General features: G+C 37.8%; 1 protein-coding gene across 1 annotated transcript; it reads left to right on the top strand.

Moving 5' to 3' along the window:
* The first annotated feature begins 236 nt into the window (after positions 1-236).
* LOC135690493 (G1/S-specific cyclin-D2) lies at positions 237-16,920 on the top strand. The gene is made up of 5 exons (XM_065208101.2): positions 237-605; positions 1,057-1,272; positions 6,125-6,287; positions 10,143-10,291; positions 14,519-16,920. The coding sequence occupies exons 1-5, from the start codon at positions 405-407 to the stop codon at positions 14,648-14,650; spliced, it is 861 nt and encodes a 286-aa protein (XP_065064173.1). The 5' UTR covers positions 237-404; the 3' UTR covers positions 14,651-16,920.
* Positions 16,921-23,246: the final 6,326 nt, after the last annotated feature.

Raw genomic sequence — 23,246 nt, 5'->3', positions numbered from 1 at the left:
TAAACATAATGGGTGTATTCATTTTTAAAGTGTTAAATTCATTCATTTCAAGCATGAACGGAATCTTCTCCTTGTTAGAAGTTTCGCCATTTGGCACAAAGGATAAGAGCCGGAACAACTATTTTCACCTGCCCGCTGGAGAGAGCCTTGTCACCTGCAGCCGAGACTGATAATGAAAACGCGGCCACGGTCAACTGGCCCCGTGGCGAGTGGAGATTCGAGGAACGAAATTTTTGAATCAGTCTCAACAAACTCTCGATGAGGGTGGGACGAAGTCAGGCAAGGCGTACGATGTTGTTATAACTTTGTTATACTTCATATAGCCCGTAAGACCTGATCCTCGATCTCTACCTTAGTTAATTATTTATATTGTTTATTAATCAAGGATATTCCGCGTACACATAATGGAACAACTCGTTTGTAGTGAAGGTAAAGTTGTGGTTAGAAGGAGCCATCCTGATCCCGTTCTTCTCAGAGACCAGCGTGTTTTGGATCGACTTTTGAAACTTGAGGACCATTTTTTGCCGCGGTGTGATTATTTCAAGATTGTACAGAAGGAAATTAAGCCATTTATGCGAAGGATGGTGGCAACCTGGATGTTTGAGGTACGGTAAAGTTTTGTATAATTTACCTTCGTGTTTTTAACCGACGCCTCTCAACTTACATGGCGCGTGGCTTTTCTTTTCTTTTAACAAGGTTGTCCGAATTCCATGCGGCGTTCGTGAATATTTCATATGTCATGGCTTATAACTTCACGTTCTGCTATCTCTGTGATAATTTTTTATAAACATTAACGGCGATGACGATCATCAACTTGGCGATTGCCCAATATCGATGTTTATTGATTAAGTTTTTGATGATGTGAGAAAGTTGTCGATTGTAACGTGACCGTGTTCTCGATATTTGAATTGACTTGTTATCGTAGTAATAACTTGTAAATGTTTCTTACTCTAGCTGTGCATGATTTAAATTTAATAGTAATCCTACCCAATCTTAAACCATAAACCTAGACATGCGATAAAACTCCTTCCCTTCAAAATGTTTTGATTATTCCAGGTTTGCGAGGAACAGCGATGTGAAGAAGATGTATTCGCTCTATCTATAAATTTTCTGGACAGATTTCTATCGACCATGTCGGTACAAAAAAGTCATCTGCAATTGTTAGGAACTTGCTGTATGTTCGTTGCAAGCAAATTAAAAGAGACTGCTCCTTTAACAGCGGAAAAGCTTGTTATTTATACTGATAGCTCAATTACACTTGAAGAACTTTTGGTAAGTAACGATGGTGTGATGTTCTTGGTTATGCATGATTTACTTCATGACCCCGCGTTTAATTGCCTGATATTGAATTTTTACCTTGCTTTCATACCTCTTGCGAGCTGGATATGGCGCCGTTCAAACTTTCAACAAATTAAATATATTTGAATCAAAAGAATTTCTCCAAGTATTTGATCAATAACGAGTGATTGTGAGAAAAAGAAAGGTTTTGCGTGAGCGATCTGAAGCACTTTAACGAAGAGGGTTCGTTTTAAAAGTGTGAAACACACAAATACGAAGGAAACCCTGAATCTGTGGTAAATAATAACAGGAGAGACATGTGCTATCAAAATTCCACAGCCATTTGTACCAACACCTGGCGCACCTGGCCCTCACTAGGGATCAAAGTGCCCGATGCTCCTCCGCGTCGTCCTTTAGCTTCAACGTGACTCTCCGCTACCTGAGACAGAGAGTCGGACGAAGGTTGGACCAAGTAGAATCTTTATTCTGTAAGATTGTGCCTTGCTTTTCCTGGACATTGGCGACATAAACAGATATCCTATAACTTATATTCTCTTTGCTGTGTATCTTTATGTAGGTTCCATCCTATTTTCAAAATACCCTCTTTTCAATATTAACTGTTTAATACTTAGAGTAGCAATGGATGCAGCAAATTAACCAGGGAAAACTCGTTAAAACTTACAAGCCCATCCCCAAAACCAAATCCAAAAAGGACCCCTACCAAAATGAAAAACATATTCATAATGCATAACTCCTGTTTCAATCAAGATGAAATGTTTGGTTCTGGCTAATTAACCTCCCTAAACTGTCTTTTATTTTATTTTATATCTGGCATAATTCAGCCAAAACAAATGTGGTCTTTTTAAAATTGATGGAAACCTTTTGCTGATAGCCGTCCAATAAAGTGTGCATTAAGGAGGAAATTATAGGGAACAGAGAATATCATATAAAAGTACCATTTCCTCAACTACTGACCCTTTTTGAAAACAAAACTGACTCATTCTCAGGAAAGTCTGGGTCAGTCTTAAAAGATTGACTCACCTCATGTCCATAAAAACTAGAGGTGTGGTGCTTCTCATATACTTATTTATAAATGGGATTGGTAAAGTGTTTTACAAGGGTGATTTGCTGTTCTTTTTTAATGTACTTACAAAAAGGGACACCCTAACAAGCAGTTTTTAAAAAATTGCCATTTTTAACAAAATTTGTGCCCAGACTGAGTTTCTGCAAGGAGTTCTAAAGGAAGTTTTTGCTAGATAAGTCATCTGTTCAGTTGGCATTGTTTCAAAGTCCTGAGCAAAATATTTTCCTGTTTTCCTCCTTTTATGAAGCTTTCAGAGCTTCAATCAACCTCAAGTAGCAGTCTACAATTCAGTGCAATTAAAAGTAAATTTGTCTTTCAGTCACCTGTTCTTTAAGCTATTTACCAAGCATAGCATTTTTAAAACTTCTAAAACAAGTTCATTTTACCAAAAGAACAGTGAATCTCAATATTACAAGTAGGAACAGTCAAAACTCACCAAGCTATCAATTAATTTTTCTTCATTTTGGAATTCACAACCCTCAAAAACATTTTTGTTTATGTATTTATTAATCTTCCATATCCAATTTCTTGATACTTAAAACTAAAATGATATTCTTAGCAATAAATAAAATGCTATGATTCAGCACCTGTGACATTACAAAACCTTTACACCCACACCAAAAGCAGATAACACAGGTTCCAAAAATGTGACTGAAGTTTTTCCTGCCCTTCAGTTACACTCTACTTTGGGCTTTGGGAGCATGAACTCTAAACCTTATGTGAATGAACAGAAATGTCAAATATATGCACGATACGGTTAAGGAATTGCTTTCTGTACTCTTCTAAATTCATTAATTCATGTCCAAAGCAAGTGTTTTGAAGGGCAGCAGTTCAGAGTTCTCCGATATTTAGAATTTTTTAAGAATTTCAGAAATTTTGTTGTGCAAAACTCATTTATAGTATTTGTGGGTTTGGAACAATGCTGGTTGGGGAATGCACCCACAAAAATGGCCAGAAATGTTACGTATTTGTAACATGGTTCATTGCTAGCTGCACAATAAATAAGTTGCTGTATTGTTTGGTATCTAGAATTTAACCTGATTGCATCCTACGTATTTGAGCCTGTCTATAGGTCCTGGGTATTAATTTCTCTTTTATACTATCACTAAGTAAGGTAGCAGAATTCTAGAAGTGAGTGTCTGAGAGGGAGAGACAGGAGATGGCAGCTACAAGACAGCACCCAAAATACTGCATTGTGTTTGCATGCTTCTTGTCTGAAGAATGAGGAACATCTATCGGTTTAGGCTATTTAGATTTAATCCACCATGAAAACCCTGATCGAATTCCTTTATCTTGTGTTCCACTCACCATATTGCTTTTTTAACCACCAAACCGTGACGGTTAATGCGTATACCCAAGTCTTGGCTGTGCTGGTGATTTGTGAGGCATCCGGGCCAAAGTCACACGAAAGTGAACTGTTATGGTTTGGATAAGGTACGGTTAACAACCTCGTATTATAAGCACTCCGCGAGTAAGATGAGGAATAACTGTAAGAAGCCCATAGTACCCGGCCGCTCAAATGCTGTCCTATTTAAACCGGTGTCCGGGTTCTTCTAAAGCACTGGATTGTATATCTCAACTCCATGCAGACTGGCGTGCGATGCGCCGCGACCGTAAGAGCTGTGACGTACTTTGGATATGGGGTGTCTTGAAGGTACGACCTCCACCTACACTTGGAAGGGGATACTACCCTTAGGTATGGCTAAATTTCGAGAAACAAACCTTCACTTTTCGGTTCTCTAATTGCAAACCCGCACATCAAATTGCCTCAATGAATACTTAGCCGCCGTTAAGCAAGGGAATTTTGATCGTACCGTTACTTCGACTGACACCACATGTATCGGATGACTTTTGATAAAGTCCCCAATCACAAGTTTTTACTCCAAACCCTAATACTACGGGTAGGCCTAAGGTTTCTGGGTCAGTAAATGTCGAATTCAGGTCAGAAAGACTTAATAGAGTCAGTAAGATAGCCGCCTCGTTTGTAAACATTGTATTTTGAGAAGGGAAGCTCAAGCCTGCGGTAAGAATATGCCAAAGCCTTCAAATGGCACGGTCAGTGTGATTTGTTCCCTGGGTATTTGATCGTACTTAACTCGGTCAACATTACGTAGGCTGAATGCGTAATTTAATAGTTTTGTAGTTTGTCAAACCAGAAATAATTATTTTTCAAGTTTGTTTTCGTCTCTGAATGTTTGGTAAACTCAAAGTCATGCTTTCTGGATATCAAATGTTAATCAAAGAAATTTGAATCAGGGAGATTGCCAACCAATCATTAGAAAGTACACCTACTCTAAAAAAGAAGGAGGGATGACTCAAAGTACCATGGCTTACTTTAGAATGACCGTTAGTAGCTTGATAAATCTAGATAGGGTGGAAACCCGACCTTTTTATCTGCCCCCTCTTGCCACCTTATGGGAGATAAGACAAGTTGATCCTTATTTTGCTAGTACTGGAGTCAAAAACCCGCGAGATTTAGGCCGTGAGAAAAATAGAAATCTACGCAAGAATTTTAGCAATAGTTTCTACGCACTAAGACTGCTAGACAAAATACTTGATATATTTAGGGTAAATGTAAGACAGAAATATTGAAGGTAATTGTACTATATTATTCAATTTGTCATAAGTCTTCTCCTCCAGCAAGCGTTGAATCGTTGCCAGACCAGATAAGAGCAGTCCGCCCGTATTTCTACAGTCTTTCGGTCGTTGATACCGCCCTACAAAGTTCTCTCTCATCGCTGCGCCTCCCCATTGGTCTTGTTTGCTTGCAGCATGATTCTGCTAGCATTTCGTGCTTCAATGTACATCAAGCGTTAGCTAAACATGCTGTTGAGTACTCTGTATCCAGAGTACGTAGCTTCGTGATAGAACGTAGACGGGGCAATCCTGTTTGCAAGTTCTCTAGAGACCAATTATTTGGCGCGTCGTCTCTGCAAGCCATTGTTTATGACTGCAAAATGGTCATGCTTGCCTTTGGCCTTCATTTTTCATACTTCCAATTCCTCCACGGGATGAATTTTTGAGTTTTTCATTTGCCCAACAAAGCGACTATTTTTTCAATTTTCTCGAAAACCAAATCTTGTTTTTTTCAAAAATGCACCCACATACATCATAGATGTCTCCTCGGCTTACGTCATTTGTCTGGGTGAAGAGAGAAAGCAATTGGACTCTGCTTTGGTGATAACGTACATGATTTTATTTGTTTGTACGGTCAACATATGTCCTTGGCAGGTGGGCTTGAGTTGGTGTTTTAGCAACACTGCCTTCTTACTTATTTAGAGGGGTTTGTTACTGGAAGCCTTGCGACTGATGTGACATTGAAAACATTATGTTTTGAGTTGTTGTTCTTTATTTCCAAGAAAATTGGCTCTGCGGAAGCAAAGGACCTGAACTTGGTGACACCAGAGAAACCGTTTGGTCCATCTTTTCATTAAATCCTCTTTTCAGATACAAAAGTTTGTAGGTTTCGATATCCTTTGCCGTTCCATATATTCCCTTTGGCTTACTTGTGAGAGTGTGTGAGTGAGAACGTATGTAGAACATTCTCTATAGAAGATTTCTTTAGGGGATATATGTACATATGTTTTACGATAATAGCTAGGGTAGCAACATCGATCTTCTTGCCTCTTGCAGCTCGGTTTTCAAACGAGTCGGTCCCGTTTACACGCTGTTTAATCCTTATTAGCCTATTCTGAATCTATTGTAATAATCTTTAATGAAATGACACTCCTCTTTGATAATTGGGGCCATTTTTCTTTGCAGAACTGGGAAATTCTTACGCTAAACAAACTACGCTGGGATTTGAATGCAGTTACTCCGAATGACTTCATAGAACAGATATTCTGCAGATTAAAATTATCGCAGCAAATAGACTTAACATTAGTGAGAAAGCACGCAAAAACTTACGTGTCTTTATGTTGTATAGGTAAGTAGTTTCGATTGTTGTTAGAAGCAGTTTTGTGTTTATTTTTTCATTTTACTCAGAGGCGATTGCCCCTCAAGCCCAAGTGACCTTCCATTGTTTAGAATAATATGCTTTTGTACCCCCGCTTTATACAAAAGAGAGGCTTTGCCCCAAAAGTGTTTCCCCTAAGAAAGAGGCTATACTTTTATTTTTATCCCGTGTTGTGAGTAGGGTTGATTTATTATTCATGCGGTTGCAAATGGATTTACAAGAGAGAAAAGGGGCTTACAAGTTGGGGGGGCAATATGGCTGTGCTCCCTTCCCAGATTCACCCCCCATCCAAATTGCGAGCCAATGTTACCAAATAGACCCGCTGGCAGGTTTGATGCAACTTCGGAACATCTGCACGTTTTTTACCTCCACCCAAAATTTATCGAATGTCTCCCAGCTCCAAAAAAATTGCCTGATTTGACATATTTTCCAACAATCTTCCTGCAGCGGACACTTTGGCTAATTTCAAAATGGAACAATTAAACACTTGACAACCTTCCCCCGTCCCTATAAATGTATGCAGTATGCTAGAAATTTTTTCAGGGACTCTAGTCTTTTATGCCAGGGACTTCCTCTAAAATGATTATAAATTCTTGGAAATTGCGTTTTCATCGTGGTTCAGTCACAAGATGCTTCGCGGTGAGTTCTAGTTACCGATTGAATGGTAGGGTGGGACATTTTGCGGGCTGTGAAGGTCAGCGTGTTTGAGTGACAACATGCAGTCAAAATGTGGTCGGAAAATTGGGAACGAACAGGTCCACTGGAATTCTTGAAAGAATTGTTTTTCATTAAACACTCAATTATGTTTTGGTGTGGTAGAAAATTTGTCTCTTATTTCACTCAAACTTCATGCTTCCTTCCGAGGTAAAAGGAGTATTCCCTTTTGAGCCCTAAGGTTTAAAGAACAAAGCGCTTCTTTCTGTTTTCCGTAAGTGAATAAGCCCCCTATCATTAAGGAGGAATTTCTAGTTTTAGCGAAAAATTCAGCTTCATGAAAACCGTACTTTGGGAGTACGAAAGCGTTTTATCTATTCGCGCTGTAGATTGCCTACGTCAGCGCGAAAAGCCACGCATTGCCATAGGACTTTGAATGATTTCAGAAATGTAGGGAAAACATTGTAAAAGCGGAACTAGATTAACCGCAAGACGTCTTGTTACCGAGTCCTCTCCCATCTATTTTTCAATGAGATTCTTCTTTACCTCATGCTGATCATGTACTAAGGGCTTTTCAATCGAGCCATCCTAGATTAAATCTTGAGTGAAAAGAACTGACTTAAAAGAAGGATATCAACCATTTAAAATATCATCATGATTTGAAATAAAAAAGGGGCAAACATAGAGAATGAGAGGATGGGAGAGGGGAACCTGGCAGCCCCTCCCCTCCCTCTCTAATCTGTCTCTAATCAACACCGTACGTGCGATTTTTGAACAACAACCAGCCCGCACCCCTCACGACGATAATCCTCACGACGAGCATTCAAGCAATTCACCCTTGGAAATAACGCACAAGATTTCTACCATGACAAAGTTATTTTTAGGGATTGTTAAATAAAAATTGATTTCAATGGAGAGATTTGCCCCTCGCATTCAATCACCGCGAAGTTTTGTTCGATATTTTCTATCTTCTAGTTCGAACTGCTTATGATCAAATATCTTAATTGAATGCTTTCAGAATTCAATATAAGTAATATGGTATTTACAAGCCAAGAGCTACGAATTACATTTCTGAAAACACAGTTAGAAGCGAAAAGTCACTTTTAACAAACATCTTCCTTCAAAACATACTGCCAATGTAAAGAAATCAACTTAGTGTTTTTTTAATATTTGGAAGTAAATCTTCTGTGGAATGCTTAGCATCGATTATATATGACCTCAGCTGAATAATATTTAAAGGCGATACTCAAAATACAAAACGCGCTGATTGAGCAAAACAGCAATGGTCGAAAGTTCATTTACCCGAAACAAAGGTTGGTAGTCACGAGGCTGTTCTCCATAGTGGGCGTTGCTGGGAAAATATGCGCTGATCCCGTTCAATGGTGAAAACTACCTTGAAGGTGTGCGGGGCATTTATTCTCTATACGTCAAGAGAACGTCAAAGGAGTCATCAGTTTTTCAATAGCTTCAAAATTACTCACGCTTTGATATCGGAATTTTGAATTAATCCCGTTAATTATTTGCTGTTGTTTTTCCAAAGTCGGTTCTTGGCTTGAGAATTTTCCGCTTTCGGTCCCATGACCCTACCACCTAGCTTGGTATGCGAAGTTGACGATTCCCAAAATAGATAATCCCATAAAGTGGCAGAATGCCGCCATTTTATTTTGTAAACATGATTATTATGGTATGATGATTATTATGCTTGCTGTTGGTGATGGAGGTCGATAAGATCATGATTGACGTTTTTGATTATGATCACGACGATTTACACGATGCCGATCGATTTCTGCTTGCTATTCGTCAAGGGGCGTTGTCTAATGCACGGCTGTGTTAGCAGTGTTGTAACGAAGTAGGGTGCCTAAGTTTAATATAGAAGGGCCTCTCGATCAAAAGCAGCCCCCAGGATATTTCAATACCCATGTTGTAAAGACTTAGCTATTTCAATACCAATGAGAGTTCACCTAATTTTCAACAGCCTAAAACGTTCTTTAACTAAAGCATGTAGCTCAAACCGCCCCCCCCCCCCACACCCCTAGTTCACGATGAATGTTGTCATTTCTGCATCTTGCTATTCTGTTCAGAACATATTATAGGTACAGGCTTCGTTTCCATGTGTGTTAGCCTCCTATTCATTTCAGAATACAGTGTCAACCTTTGACAAAGGCCTTTGCTCATTTCCTGATCTCCACAGGACAGGCGGCAAGCTCCTGTGTAACTATTAGCCAATATAAAAACACTCCATGCACCGTAGCATTATGGCAACGAAATATAACCGAATATACATTTCATGATTGCATTTCATTGTGTCGTGTATTGTTTGTTATTATCCCTGATAAACTGTATTAGGTCTGCAGGATTAACGGATTTCACTTCAAAGGGCCTAATTAGATTTCTAATGGTGGATACACGTTACTGAAATTCCTTCCAACAAAACCGAGGAAATATCTTTGTTATTATTTGTTTAACTTTAATTTAATCGAACTGATGTTCTAGTTTTTATCCCCTAAACGTTTCATGTTTCCAATCACGACTTTCAGAGGTCAGTTGTACACCCCGCGAGATAGCACCGGCTCTATCCTTCAAAACCAAAGTGTTATCCGTGCCTATTATCGAGCAAGGAAAACTTCACCATCCACTTGTCGTAAAATCCATCTAGACGTCAAGGGGTATATCAGCATTGAATTGAATTTGATTAAACAAACTATACCGTTGCAACCACTGTCGTGAAGATAAGCGCACGCAAAGGATTGTGGTAATGTCTTTTCAAGCAATCCTCAGTATGGTTAGGAAATTGTGGGTGGATTAGGGAAGAAAAACTCTTTTCCTTTGCCGGGACATCACTAAAACTGTCTCCAGGATGTAAGGTTTTATACATTTGTGAAGTATTCCTTGTTCATATCTTTAGTTACCATCAGGGAAATGGATAACAGGACCATGCTATCAATTTCCTTAAATTATCCTGTACGTTTTTTCATCAAATATCTGTTTAGGCCCTTTCTGTAATTCAGGCTTCTCTAACTTCTTCAATGCTACAGCTCTTACGATTCCATCTCTATGTATAGATATGTGTTAGTTGTGAAGGGGGGGGGGGGGGGTTGTCTTTAGAAATGATAACGAAGGGAATTGTCTTCCTTCGCAAACGTTGTTCTGATTCCCCTTCTTCTTTTGTAGATTTTCGTTTCGCCTTAACCCCACCATCAATGATTGCAGCTGCAGCCATTTGCGTTGCATTTCATGGACTAAACAAATCAATTGGACTTGTTTGCCCAACAAGACAAGAACTTCTTTCTATGATGCATGATATAACTGGAGCAGAAGAGGTTTGCGATTTTTTTCTCTCGTTATTCTACTTCATCGACGATGTTAAACTGTAGTGGTTAAATTCTAGTCAAAAGATGCTTCTTGCTTGTGCAAAGAGTTCGTGAGAATACTACTTTACCCTTTAAAACCTGAGTGGCTGGGATTTTGAAAAAACCCTGCGTTAATGTCACTATTGTGCGACATAGGACAAAGACAGGATAGTATCTAGCATACAATGCAGTGAAGAGGCTTAATGTATTTCGGTTTGAGAACGTGGGTTTTGAGGGAAATGGTTGAACATCTAATCGATGGAAAGATAAAAATGAAGTTGCTTTATGATCACTCCCTTTCTTTCTTACACATGGCGTTGATCGCAGATATTTATGTCTGCCTGCTAATCATTTCAAGATTGAGAATTCTGACTTAAATGCAGGGTATAATTGGGTCATGGGGGTGTTTGTTGATAAACAGGGCCTTCTGTTGAGGTGGTCTAATTTAATGTAAATTGTTGTCATTGGAAATGGCTATTTTTTCTTGAGATGTTTTTAGTGGCTTGCCTTTAGCCGTAGAGAGAACACTGTGGTTATCGCTTTGGTTTTTATATTATATTCAGTCTACACAAAGGAGTTCGACAAAACGTTACCACCTACATCGAGTGCATTTAGGTGCTATGATTTGAGATAGGCTGCCAGACGTTCTAAGACCATTGCTGTTGGATAATTTGTTCTCAAAACGGAACAAATACAGAAAAAGTATATAGAAATCTAATTTCATGGAAGAATCTGAAATAAAACAGCCTCTCCCTCTTTTATCTGTTGGCCTACATAATTTGTAACATTTAATGGCCTTCCCCTCCATCTGCCATGGACTGTAAAGTTGTTTTTGGTCGACTGGAAATTGATTGTTGTGACTTCTTGACAGTTGAAGTGCTCCGTAGTCAAACTGAGATAACTTCAATGCGAAAACCAGATGAAAAATCGGAAACGGTAACTGAAAAGAATTTGAAGATCGCTCAATCGTGCGAAAGTGAAAGGGGCCGACGCCGTTGTTCAGTTTGTTTGAAAAATAGGTCCTTCCCAGCTTTACTGACCCACCTTTTATCAACTGCCAATGAATGGACCGTGAAAGAAAAACTGGCTGCATTATCCCACGCGAAGTTCAATCTGGCATTTCGTAGCCTGCATTGAATTACAAAGCCAGCAAATCATGCACCAGCTTACCACCATAATCTGCCGTATTACAATGTCTTGCAAATGAACCGTTTCGTGAAAATCACAGCCCTTGTAATGCAGAGAACACGCACATCGTTAGAGGGTCATTTGTGTGTGGTAACATAGAAACAATGTAATGTCAGCTAGGTTTTGCACCTGATAAACAGATGATTTCACAGAAAGCAAGCAGGCCAATGTTTACGAACAATGTTGCGACAGCCTTACATCTTTTAAGGAGAGCCAATTTGCTTAGGCCCTGATAGTTTCAATGACTTAATAACGGATCAAGGCGTTATTTTGGTATCTTTGTTGTATAAATTTTTTTTGCCGATTCATAAAGTCAAGAAATGTAAACACAAAAAATAAAAGTGCTGCATAGTTCGAATCGTTTTATGTTAGTCTGATTGGCTTTACAGCATGGAAACTATTAGGTGAACATAAGCAACCTCGCAAAGATGAGTTTTGGACAGTTTTTGTAAGCAAAGGCAGTTAAACTTGTAGCTTCTTCACTTAATTTTCATGAACAGTTGACACCTTCATCCGTTATGAGGTTTAGGCCCGTTGCTCGTCAAGGTTTTCATCGAATATTTCTTTAATTCCTCTCTTTCTTCAATGGTATTAATAATGTTTCAACAACGTTGCTTTTTCTGTACGTTTAACAGAAACGAAGCTTTGTTGATGGATGGAAAAGCTCACACATTAGGCCCATCCTTTAGGCACATAGAAAAGACTAAACCCCTATACGACAGACTGCCTCGACGGTACCTTATTTCTAAATCCAAGTATCCTTGTAAATAAGGAGGGAATGCAGCTACAAAGCGGTCTCTGAGCTACGGTTTAACAAGCGTTACGGTTTTGAATGGTGGACAATGTTGGCCCTGTTTCTTCAAATTAAACCCAAGATCAAATCAGGATTTGGTTTCATAGTAACGGGAATTTCTAAGTTTGGAAAGCAATGTCGGAAAGATTGCTCTACATAATGGCATGTTTGAATCATCCCTGGCAACGAGGATTCCTGTTGCAGAAGAACGTGAAGGATATTGCTTGCATTCAGTGATCAGTTATGTTAGAGTGATAGTTGTCATGCATCATCGTCATAATCATAATCATCTCCATCATAATTACCTATCAGTCGATCACCAGCAATTGTCGTCGTAATCACTTCTATCATAATCATCATCACCAATCATCCATTATCATATATACAGATTCTTAACCCACAGTGTCAAATTCAACATATCTCACGGTTCTAAAATAGTCTTGCAAGTTCCTTATATCAACAGCCATGCATGCAATCGTGTTGATGATCATATCCAGATCACTTCGGTCAGCCGTAGATAGATTATGCCTTGGCAGAAGATTGATGTGCCAAAAACGTGATCCAGCTTTGCCAGAAATTGATCTTATTCAAGGTTATCTGATTTCCCTCAATCGATGTGGCTAAAATCAAAATTGAATTACCCGTGACATTACGAGCTGCTGTAAAGCCCAAAAGAGGCACATTTCACACAAGTTTTTCATACCAACATGTCTATGTTAGAAATCTGCACTATGGCAACAGTGATCCTGGTTAGTCTTGTTTTGAAAATAAACGGAACAGAATTACTACCTAATGCTTTTTAGCCACGCTTTCGTTAGTTTGGTCACCTTTGGTTTAAAGGATCGTATATTCGTGACACTGATGAAACTGGGTGTCGTTAGCTTTTGTGTTATGGAACTTTGAGCATCCTGCGGTGGGAAGTTGTTACCAGTTATGTTTGAAGTTGTCTGTTATGTGGCCTCTATCACTTTCGGATTTAATCAACCTTCATATCAGCCCAAACTCACCTTAGCTGAAGATGAAAATACAAAATTGCATCCAGTAAAACGGTCACTTTTGTGACCAGGGTGCTATCTGTTGTAGGGAGGTGTCCGCCCTGGAGGGATTTATCCGTTAAAAGATTTTTCTGTTTTCCAGAGGTTGCTTAGCCCAATGCCTTGATCGTAGGAAAAAACTTTGGGACCTAACACTCAACTGTTGTTTGAAGGTGTTTTTATCGACATATTTCTGTTGTATGGGGATTTCACCGTATTAATGACCAGTGTCTGCTGGTGACTTAAGAACCCTTCACAGGAACAACGACTCGCCCCCTATTCTACTTTTCAATACTTTGGAATGCAGCAAATGCAATGTAAATCTCAGGCAATAAAGAAAAGTAGCCATGATATTAAAGATTTGATCTAAAATTGTTTCAGATTTGTTTCACTCGCGAAACCTTTGTACAGTATTAGGCCTTTAGCTGACATATTTTAGCTCTTTGGCGAAATTTAAAATGCTTCTCTGACTGAATCATTTTTGCAAAGTGCATCTTTTTCCGTTGCTAGGCACCTTCCCCGCGCTAAAATGTTATGTTGTCTCATTCGGGTCAAGATATGAAATCTTTCACGAATATGGCACTTGAAACCACAAATCCTTGGCCAGGTTTGAGTGCACGAAATCAAGATTATGTCAACTAAAAGAATGGCCTGCATTCCAACCCATAAACCTGTGTACTTTTAGCAGATTCAACTCTGACCGCTGCAAGTTAAAAAGATTATAATAACGACCCAGATATTTCTCGACCTCTCACCTAGATGCTTCTTTCCTACTAATTACATTATGAGTTTCTAATTTTTTTCTGTTTTTATCCAGCCCACAATGTGCTGCAAATATATCGCTGTCTGCCATTTTACAGTCAACCGGATTACATAATTTTTGCTTTGTTGTTTTGAGATTTTACTTTAAAAGCAGTCTGCATTCAGAGCAGACTTTTCTGCTCTTAATTTGGCGATGTTGTTGTTTTGTTTCCAAGCAATTTTGCCTGAACATTTTCGCTCGGTAGTATTATTTTGGTAAAGAAGTCTTAGCAAGTTTCATAGATAACGAGAAATTTTAGCATCTTAGGCCTGAAACCTCCCGTTAGCATCATGTTCCATTGCCAAGCTAAGGTTGTTCTGCTTAACAAGAGTGCTGATTTTAATTCCGTACATTAAACGTTCTCGTTTCTTCAATTGCAGGAATATCTTTCCCAGTGCCAAGTTTTGATGGAAGATGTACTGAACTTGAACAAAAATAACAACAACAACGAAGAAGTGAATCAAGGAGACCAACCAATAACACCATCAGACATTCGAGATGTGCATTTCTAACAAGATTTGCCATAGTTGTTCCCAGACCTCTCCTTGATCTGGCGTTACGAATTAGCAATCGGGTTCTTGCGTTTAGGAAGATTCAAGGCCAGTTTGAGAACCGCTTTGAATCGGTGTGTCAGACAGAAACCTTTTTAACGCAGACCTTTGATTTCCCTGTGTTTACAACGAGAAAGGATTGCTAGCCAGGATCAAGGAGGGGTGGGGAATCCGCAATGCGGGTAGCTGGATGAATCGAAGCACCCATTACCATCGTTTTAGGCTAGTTCCTATTAGAACTCCCTGAGAGGCAACAAGGAGGCCTGTCTTTGTCCTAGATGTTAGTGTTCAAAAGCAATTTGTAAAAATATGATTTGTTTAGAGTAGCTTTGTAGACAATTGAAAATGAAAGCATTGGTTGACCTGGCTCCGCCATGTTGCCAGAATATCTAAGACAGAAACTGGGTGGGCCAGTTTCAGTTGCCTCTCTTTTGAGCAGCCTCTTTTGCGAACTGCATCGTTTCATTCGTCAAAGTTTATACATACCCCTCAATACCTTAAACAACTCCGAATCCCCTTTCATAGCTTTTCACAGTTTACAGAAATGACCCAGTCTGTTTAAAGCTAAGTTAGGGCTATTTATAATATTTATTATACCTATCAATATTTCACAAACTAAAATTTACGCGTTATGTCTCCTTTGCATCGAAATCCTTTTTCTCCTCCATCTTTTAATTTTAACAAAGAACGTAGCAGTTAGTTACTTTGAATGCGATCACACACAACTAGTTTCGAACGCCAATGAAGATGTCTTAAACTTGCGATAAGCGCTGTATCTGCCGTTATGTCACGCTTGATAGTCATGTCCGCATTCCGTTGCGTCGCTGCGTGCGCTGCAATTCCGTCGTACAAGTTGCAGTTGCTCGTAATGCGATGTTACCGTGACTGTGGAGTGGGACTATAGCGAGCTTTGTAATTGCTGTTTTCGTCTAACAGCTGCCAACATCATTTGAGCATAGGTTAAAGTTGATTGTGGGCAAAGCGATCAATCAAGCCATAGCATTTCAGTAAACGAGGTCGACATTGAAACCGAGGTCAACATTACAAGCAATTCCCAGCTCTTGTTTTGTTTTTCAGCCCTCTCTTTAATTCCCTCACTTCTTCAATTGAATTTTTAGCGTATTTTCACATCATAGTCACACCATAGTTAAGTATTCTTAAGCTTTCCTTTTCCAACGGGCCTAACGATTTTAATTGATATGGAAAACTTACGATTACAAATATTGAAACTATTATCGGCCATTCGTATTCGCCATGTAGCATAAGTCTGCATCGAATTTCACAAATACTTATTAGCCTGGCTGTCGTTGATTTACCTATGATCTTTCAAAAGGCCAATCAAAGGCACGTTTGCGTTGCATCTCTTTAGGGATTCCGAGCGACTTAAAATGTGTTTGCATTTCTTTAGCTCCCGTGAAAATTGTTTAACGGCAACCAACAAAATTGTTTAAACCCAAACCATTTGTACTGGACATTAAATTGAGTGATCCTCCACTGAGCCCTTAGCAAATATAGGCGCTGCAATCTGGATAAACAGAATTTTTGTAATTGAAGAGAATTTTCTTTTTGGGGCTGTTATTCTTTATTACGTGGGTGTTCTAAGCTTCGCCTATCGTAGAGTTAAAGTCTGGCAGGACCGGTTTCTTTAAAAGACTGGTTCCTTTTAGTTTTGTTCTTCTGTTCATTATGATATCCTAATGCTTACGTGGAGACATAAACAAACCCAAGGCCTGCACTATAGATTTATTCCAGTTTCATTCCTCCTCGCCCCTTAGATCCCCACCGGCCTTTTTACTTGTGTAAGACAAAAACGCCTGTATGACAGGGTTTGTATATAAGACATTTTGAAGACTGGGGTTTAAAGCACCCTTTTCTCGATAAACTTCGGCATGGGCTCTCGAAATGTGATGAATGATTGATCGTTTAGGCCTGACATAAAGACCTGTCGCGACTTTTTTACTTTTAACTGAAATTTAGTCTTGAGAGAACTGGAGATTAGATGTGTTAATTTTAAGTTTGAACTTCGTGTAAGATGTACATATGTTTTTATAGAGTCATTTTTAACAGACCTTTTTCCAATCATGTGAACCAGTTTTAATGATGAGCCGTTTTAAATATATGTTTTAGTTTTAGTTCACATATTTCTCCGGCTACTTTTTTTCACCCTAATTTTGTATGTAATCAGGGCCATTTCAGGGTTTGAATATCAAACATAAGTAATACAGAGAAAATTGTTTTTTTATCCTCAGCTCTTCTTCTTCTAAAATGAGAGGACATGTGTGAACTGTAATTTCTCAATTATGAGAACAAAAACTAGAATGAGAACTGATGTTTGAGCGTCTTTTTAAAAACATGCCATTTGAATCTATAGTTATCATTTAATATTTGCCTATAATGGTCAGTGAAAGTAGTAATATTATAAAGAGTAAAAATGGGTTATATGTATCAATGATACATAAGATAAGGCTTTAGTTTTCAAGAACGAAGAATTCAATTTTACAAGTTAATCTAAACTTCTAAAGTTTTATTACCAGTGTTGTTGCGAAGAAGTGGAATGAGGAACTGCGGTGGAGCAAAGAGAGACTAGCACTAGGAAAGATTCACACGTTATCGTCTTCACCATCATTATCATTATTATCATCAAAATCTATTTATAGCAGGCCATGACCATTTCATCAAATACAAGTAACCTGAAGTTTACTGTCTTTGAGAGCATCTAAATTGTAAACGCTAGATACAAAGAAAAAATATGAAACCGAGAACATATGAAATGATCCTCTCAGAGTGATCCTCTTAAGGTGAAAAAATCGTTGGTATTACCCCTAGAACCACAAAGAATTGAGCGCACTCCTCATTTAGGTTTACTTAAAAGACATTCGTAAGCTGCAAGGAATCGAATGTCTCTTAATTTCTAGCAAAATCTGTTTCTTTATTATTGCGTAATATTAATTATATTTTATGTTTCTTTTTATGGCAGCGTTGGATGATTTAAGCGTTTGATAATTCAAGCAAATTTTATTTCTCTCTAATGTTCAAGCTATTGGATGTGGTCAACTGCAATGGTTTGGGAGTGATAATCCCCCACTTTTATAGGAATTTATCTTATTGTTCGTAAAAATTATTTGTTATATTTACCTATAAAAACTGGCTTTTTTAGAAGAGGGCGCTTCCTCAATATAATATGGGTGTGTCCCAATGTATTCTCTAAGGATTACGCCCATTATTGTCCAATCCAGCCTCTTGCAGCCGACAGCACTACCGGGTGTGGCTTGTAAATTCGTTTGTTTGTTGGTGGATAACATTGAGATCTTCTCTGTAACTTGTGTATTTTCTGAATGTCAACAAAATGCTGATGTGATTGAACAACACATACAGTACGCTTACTGAATGAAATCATGAACTTGGCGGTCATAATTAACACGAAAGTTAATGAATGCTTCTATCGAAGTTGTCTTTATCGATATGAGTATTGTTATCACTAAAATTTGGGACAAACCTTCTAGTTAACGGAGTACTAAAGAACAGGCCAACTTAAAAGCCCTCTTTCCTTCTTGAATCATTGAGGGCGGCTTGTAATGGATACACCACTTTGAATGCTTACTTTGGTTTGTCGTCTCGGTTTTCAAGAACAAGAAAAACTAATTTTGTATCTTATGTCTTTCTTGCAACATCACCATTTCTCACTTTAATGGACTTTGAACTTTACCGTTCATCTCTTTCATCGATAAAGCCTTGAATTTCAAATGATATTTCATTACAATTTGAATTCTCTGTTTTTGAGTACTTACCCCGAATCTACTTTTGATTAGGTGAAGTAAAAATGAAATCAACCTTTATTTATCTGTTCATACTTAGATATGTTTTTTGGCCTTGCCGACAGATTTAATGCAAGACAATCTACTGCAATAAAACTTGTCTTTACTTTTTCCCTGCTTCAGGGTTATAGAGGGTCTCCTAGGGGTTTTCGGGAACAAGGGAACATGGCAACAAATGGTACAGGAACAAGGGAACAACTTAAATTTTCCACAGGTAACATGGGAACATCATAAATAGTTTGAGGGCAAAACAAAACATTTTTTTAATTTTTCAACTTTAAAACATGCATAATTCTACTAGGGCGTCACCTCGAAAGCCCAACTTTCAAGCAGCTGTGTACACCACTGGAAAGAGATCAAAAATTTAACCTCTGAAGTAGGTCGATGCCTTGTTAGTGTGCAAAAATAGTGAATATTAAGCATGTTTTAAAGTCGTCCCATATTTAGCACCAGACCCAAAACCTAAAGAAAGTTCTCGAAAAGGGTCTGGGCCAAAGGCTGCCTAAAAAGACCGTAATGATGATCCAGCGCAGGGTGTTCTTTGGGTGCCTCATTGCTTTGGTGACAATATACTTCTCAAAACAAATGTCCCAAAGGAAAGCATTTTTAATAGTGGCTATGTATTTATTGAATAAAAAGTAAAAGTTTAAATTCCCATGTGAAATTTTACACATTCTTATTCTCGGGTGTTTGAGCTTCTATTCTACCCTTGGGAACACCATTGCTATCGTAAATACCATAATGCGGACTGTGTACCATCTTTATCAAACTCTAATTTCGAGTTGCCTCCGGCTATTGGAAGAGTAAATTCGAAGAACAGCTTATGTCTCTAATTGTTTAGGTAAGATTTCCTTTTTCTTTCCTTTATTACTAGTTTTTACTTGGAAACAGAAGATTTATAACTTGACCTTGCAGTATTTTGTCGACAGCACGTGAAACCATAGGCCTCCCATCGAGTAGATAATCCAGGGAGTAGGGACGTCGTAAGCATTTAAAAGTTGGAGCGAACTGGTAGGAAGTGGCACCATGTCACTGAAATGGGGGTATTTTTTATAGGTCGCTGCCTGAAAGGAGGTCTTTCAGAAGTTGGGGGCACTTGCCCCTAGTGCACTCCTGTATCCAACGGGGTAGCGTTAATAGTGATAAGAGTTATGCATAACACAGCGAGAAAGGAAAAAGGGAAACGTGGCTCTTTAATGATTAGTTATACAGCACCAATTTTGTATTAAATTCACTCCACAAAACTGAAGTAACCAAATCTGTTAAAATGCACAGTTGCCTTTCTACATCTTTTCTTAGAGAACTAAAATCATGGAAAAAATTTTAGAGATCTCTAAAAAAACCTAGTACTTTTTAGTTTTCAACCTCAAATCTATCCTAACCTAATCATTCGGTTATCCAGATCAACTTTGAGCTGAAACATAATTGATTTAAAAACTGTTCGGTGGTTTCCCTTAATTTTATTTCCCAGCCAAATTTGCTCTTCTAGTTATACAAGGTGCACCACTCAAAGATTATTTTGTGGAAAGAAAAAAACTCAAAACCGTGCCTTGAGGCATGCCATGGCATCTCTCCTTAACAATGATTTGTAACCAAAGATAATTCAAATGTTAGATTAAATATCAGGTTTGTCATTTTTGTAATAGATACAATGTTCCAAAAATACTAAATTTACTTTAAACGGATGCACTAAATCAATGCTGCATGCTACATGATAGAGGATACATTAGAAAAATGCAAAACCCTTTTTGTGCCAGGAATCTAAAGCTTAAAGTTTCTTTATATAAAATATTCAACAAACAAGGAAATGACTGCTCAATATATAGATAAGTTTTCTCGCTATTTTATATCCAAACAACTTTGTCAAATTTAAGTCTTAAAGACTAAGGATATTTTCATGGAACTTGTCTCCCTCTCCAAGTATTTTCAAACATTGTTCATAAATATGTTTCTAAATAGGTCTTAGGTTATATGTCAGCGACTAACGTGCACTTTAGGATGCCTTAAAGCATTTTTACGTATCAGACTCTGAATCCTTTCCACAATCCTGTTTGATAGGCAGAAATTAATCAGTATCCTTTTCATAGTCTCATTATCCTTTTGGAAAATCTGCGTGGAAAATATTCAACCTTTGCTCTGATTCGTCACGTGAGCTTCTCTAGGAAGATTTGGATTCCACTGTTTAAATCTATGATTTATCTCCCTAAACCAGAGCTCTAATACTGGTTTTAAATGAGGTCTGGGTATCTGTCAAACCAATTTCTAAGTTACAATAAGCATTGTTACAGGTTGCTAAAAAACGATTTTTCATCGCAGAAGAATGCTGGAGCTTTTTTTAAGAAAAATTAGAGAATAGTTTTGGGTACACGTTTCTCTCTAGAAAAATACGTTGATCTAGTAAAATAATTGGTCTGGTTAAGAATGAAGAGTATCTTCGCGAAATGGCCACTTATTTAGAAATCAACCCCGACTTAGCCAGCGTGCTGACTCGACTTATCTATGAAAATCCACTATTTTAAATAAGAGAAGTCTGCACGCAGGCTAAATTTGCTTCAAAAAAGCGTATTCTATCGTTAAATCATAAACAAAAAGGGTTTATTTATTATGTGGTTATAATAATTGTATGACAATCAGAAAATTTTGTCCTGTCTTCACGAAGACAGTAACGATTTCATCTCAAGCTCAAGACCCAACAAACTTGAATTATTCCATATTTTGCCACACCCATTTCAGGAAAAATATGGAAAATAAGGAAAGAAGCTTTCAGTTTGGCGAGCCGCTTCTCATAAAAATTGCTCTTAAATGTTCATTAGTTAGGCCCTGTTTCATAACCGTTTGGTCAAACAAATCCACTTATATGCAAAGGGAATTATAGACTTTTAGGAATGAGCTCTCTGATGAAGAAAGTATTTGACAAAATGAAAAACTCGCTCCAATATAAAAAAATCCTTGTGTGGATGTTGATATTCCCTTTGTCAAAGTCCATCCAAAGAGAACTTTTCCGAGATACATTTGCCAACGGGACTTTTGCTCTCGAAAAGCATTGGAAGGCCTAATTTAGCCTTTTTTCTTTAGGTTGCCATTTTCAAACTAAAGAAAATAATTTGAAAAATAGAAATAGTCAGCAAATGATCACAATATTCACAAGGCTATAGTAAACAATAATCAATAATTAAATAGTTAAATTAAAATGATAATCAAATTAAGCGAAAAGGTTATAGGGAAAAATCGAAGAATCAAATTTGGTTGTGATTAAAGCAATGAAGGGAAAAACATGTTATCACACATAGTATGAAAAATAAGAGTTAGAGAAATCATGATTATATAAACAAAGAGAGATAGAGAAATCATGGGCACAGAAGACTGGTGTAATAGAGCTGTGAAATGCAATCAATTAATATCTGACCGGCAATCTTTTGAAAATCAAAATCATTGATGGTCGATAGAACAGAATTTAAAGCTATTATTAAATGCTGAAAATATCTAAAAAAATCAAACTCATGATTGTTTATCATTTGTCAATTGTCAAATAAAATCAATTGTCACCATGATTATTTGTCAGGAACAACTGATCGGGAGAAAAATGCCTCTGGACCATTTTTCAGATGATTTTTAATCCAAGCTATACAGGAAATCAAATTTATTGAATATAACGGAGAAAATGATTTTTTGAAAAAGACCGAAATTCAGGGAAACCTCGACTCCTTAAAAATTCTAGCAGCATGAGGAAAATTTGTTTTACACTGTTAAAAGTTAATATTGTTGCACTCATTTACCAGTAATGTTCGATATTTGTCTGTATCTATAACATCAACTTATCTATGTATTTTACATTTAGCTTATAAGTCACCTTCTTGACTAAAGTCATTGGGTACATGAGAATGAACCATTAACTGCTGCTCCATAAATTCACCTAATTTCGCGACGAGAAAGTTGCTCATCTGTATATTCTCAATTTGTTTATCAGAGGTGCACATTTATATCAAATTGCATAATCTCAAAGCTAGGAAATTTAATTGATAGAAAATACACCTAAAGCAGTAATCGCTTTAACGTGAATATTGAATTAAAGAGGGATTTTTTCTCTTAGAAAATAACATGGAAATTTGAAATATAATCGATAACTTTGACAAATGCTTTTAGAATTGATATAAAAAGGCTTGCAAGTTACACCTGGAAAAGAACTTGCCCTGAACGGGGCCGCAGAGAGCCATGCCAGACCCAGGGGCAGGCCCAATGCTTAGGCCCCTTCCTACCCAAAGCAATAAACCTAGAAGTGTTTAATATTTTTCTTCGATTTTTATTTATATTCATAAATCATTTTTAACCTTTCCCAGAGCAGATACGATTTGTTTCTCTTAAAATTGTCATTTCATTGAGAGCCATATTATAAATAGAGACATTCTCATTATAAGTCTGTTTCTTTTTGCTTCTAGGCAACTTGGTCCTGCCCTGAAACAAATACTTAGCACCAGTATTCTCTGTTCAGAAGATAGCTCTGGTTTTTCAGAAATGTGTTGTCGTGAGTCTATGAATCTATTGATTAAGAAATCTTGACTATTTGAAATTACAAAATCAGTTAAGTATGGGAGACGTGATGAGGCCAATAAAAGTTTACAAGTTGATCGGCTGGCTGTTCATCAAACTTTTACAAAAGCGGCCAAATGACTGTGATTGGATAGAAAACGTCACGTGCCCATATCTCCAGAAAGAAGCAATCTAACTGATTTTGCGCATTTAGA

The sequence above is a fragment of the Rhopilema esculentum genome, chromosome 17 (genome assembly GCF_057945365.1).
Source record: "Rhopilema esculentum isolate cy_ngs chromosome 17, ASM5794536v1, whole genome shotgun sequence".
Classification (NCBI taxonomy): Eukaryota; Metazoa; Cnidaria; class Scyphozoa; order Rhizostomeae; family Rhizostomatidae; genus Rhopilema; species Rhopilema esculentum.
This window is presented reverse-complemented; position numbering and strand designations above follow the sequence as displayed.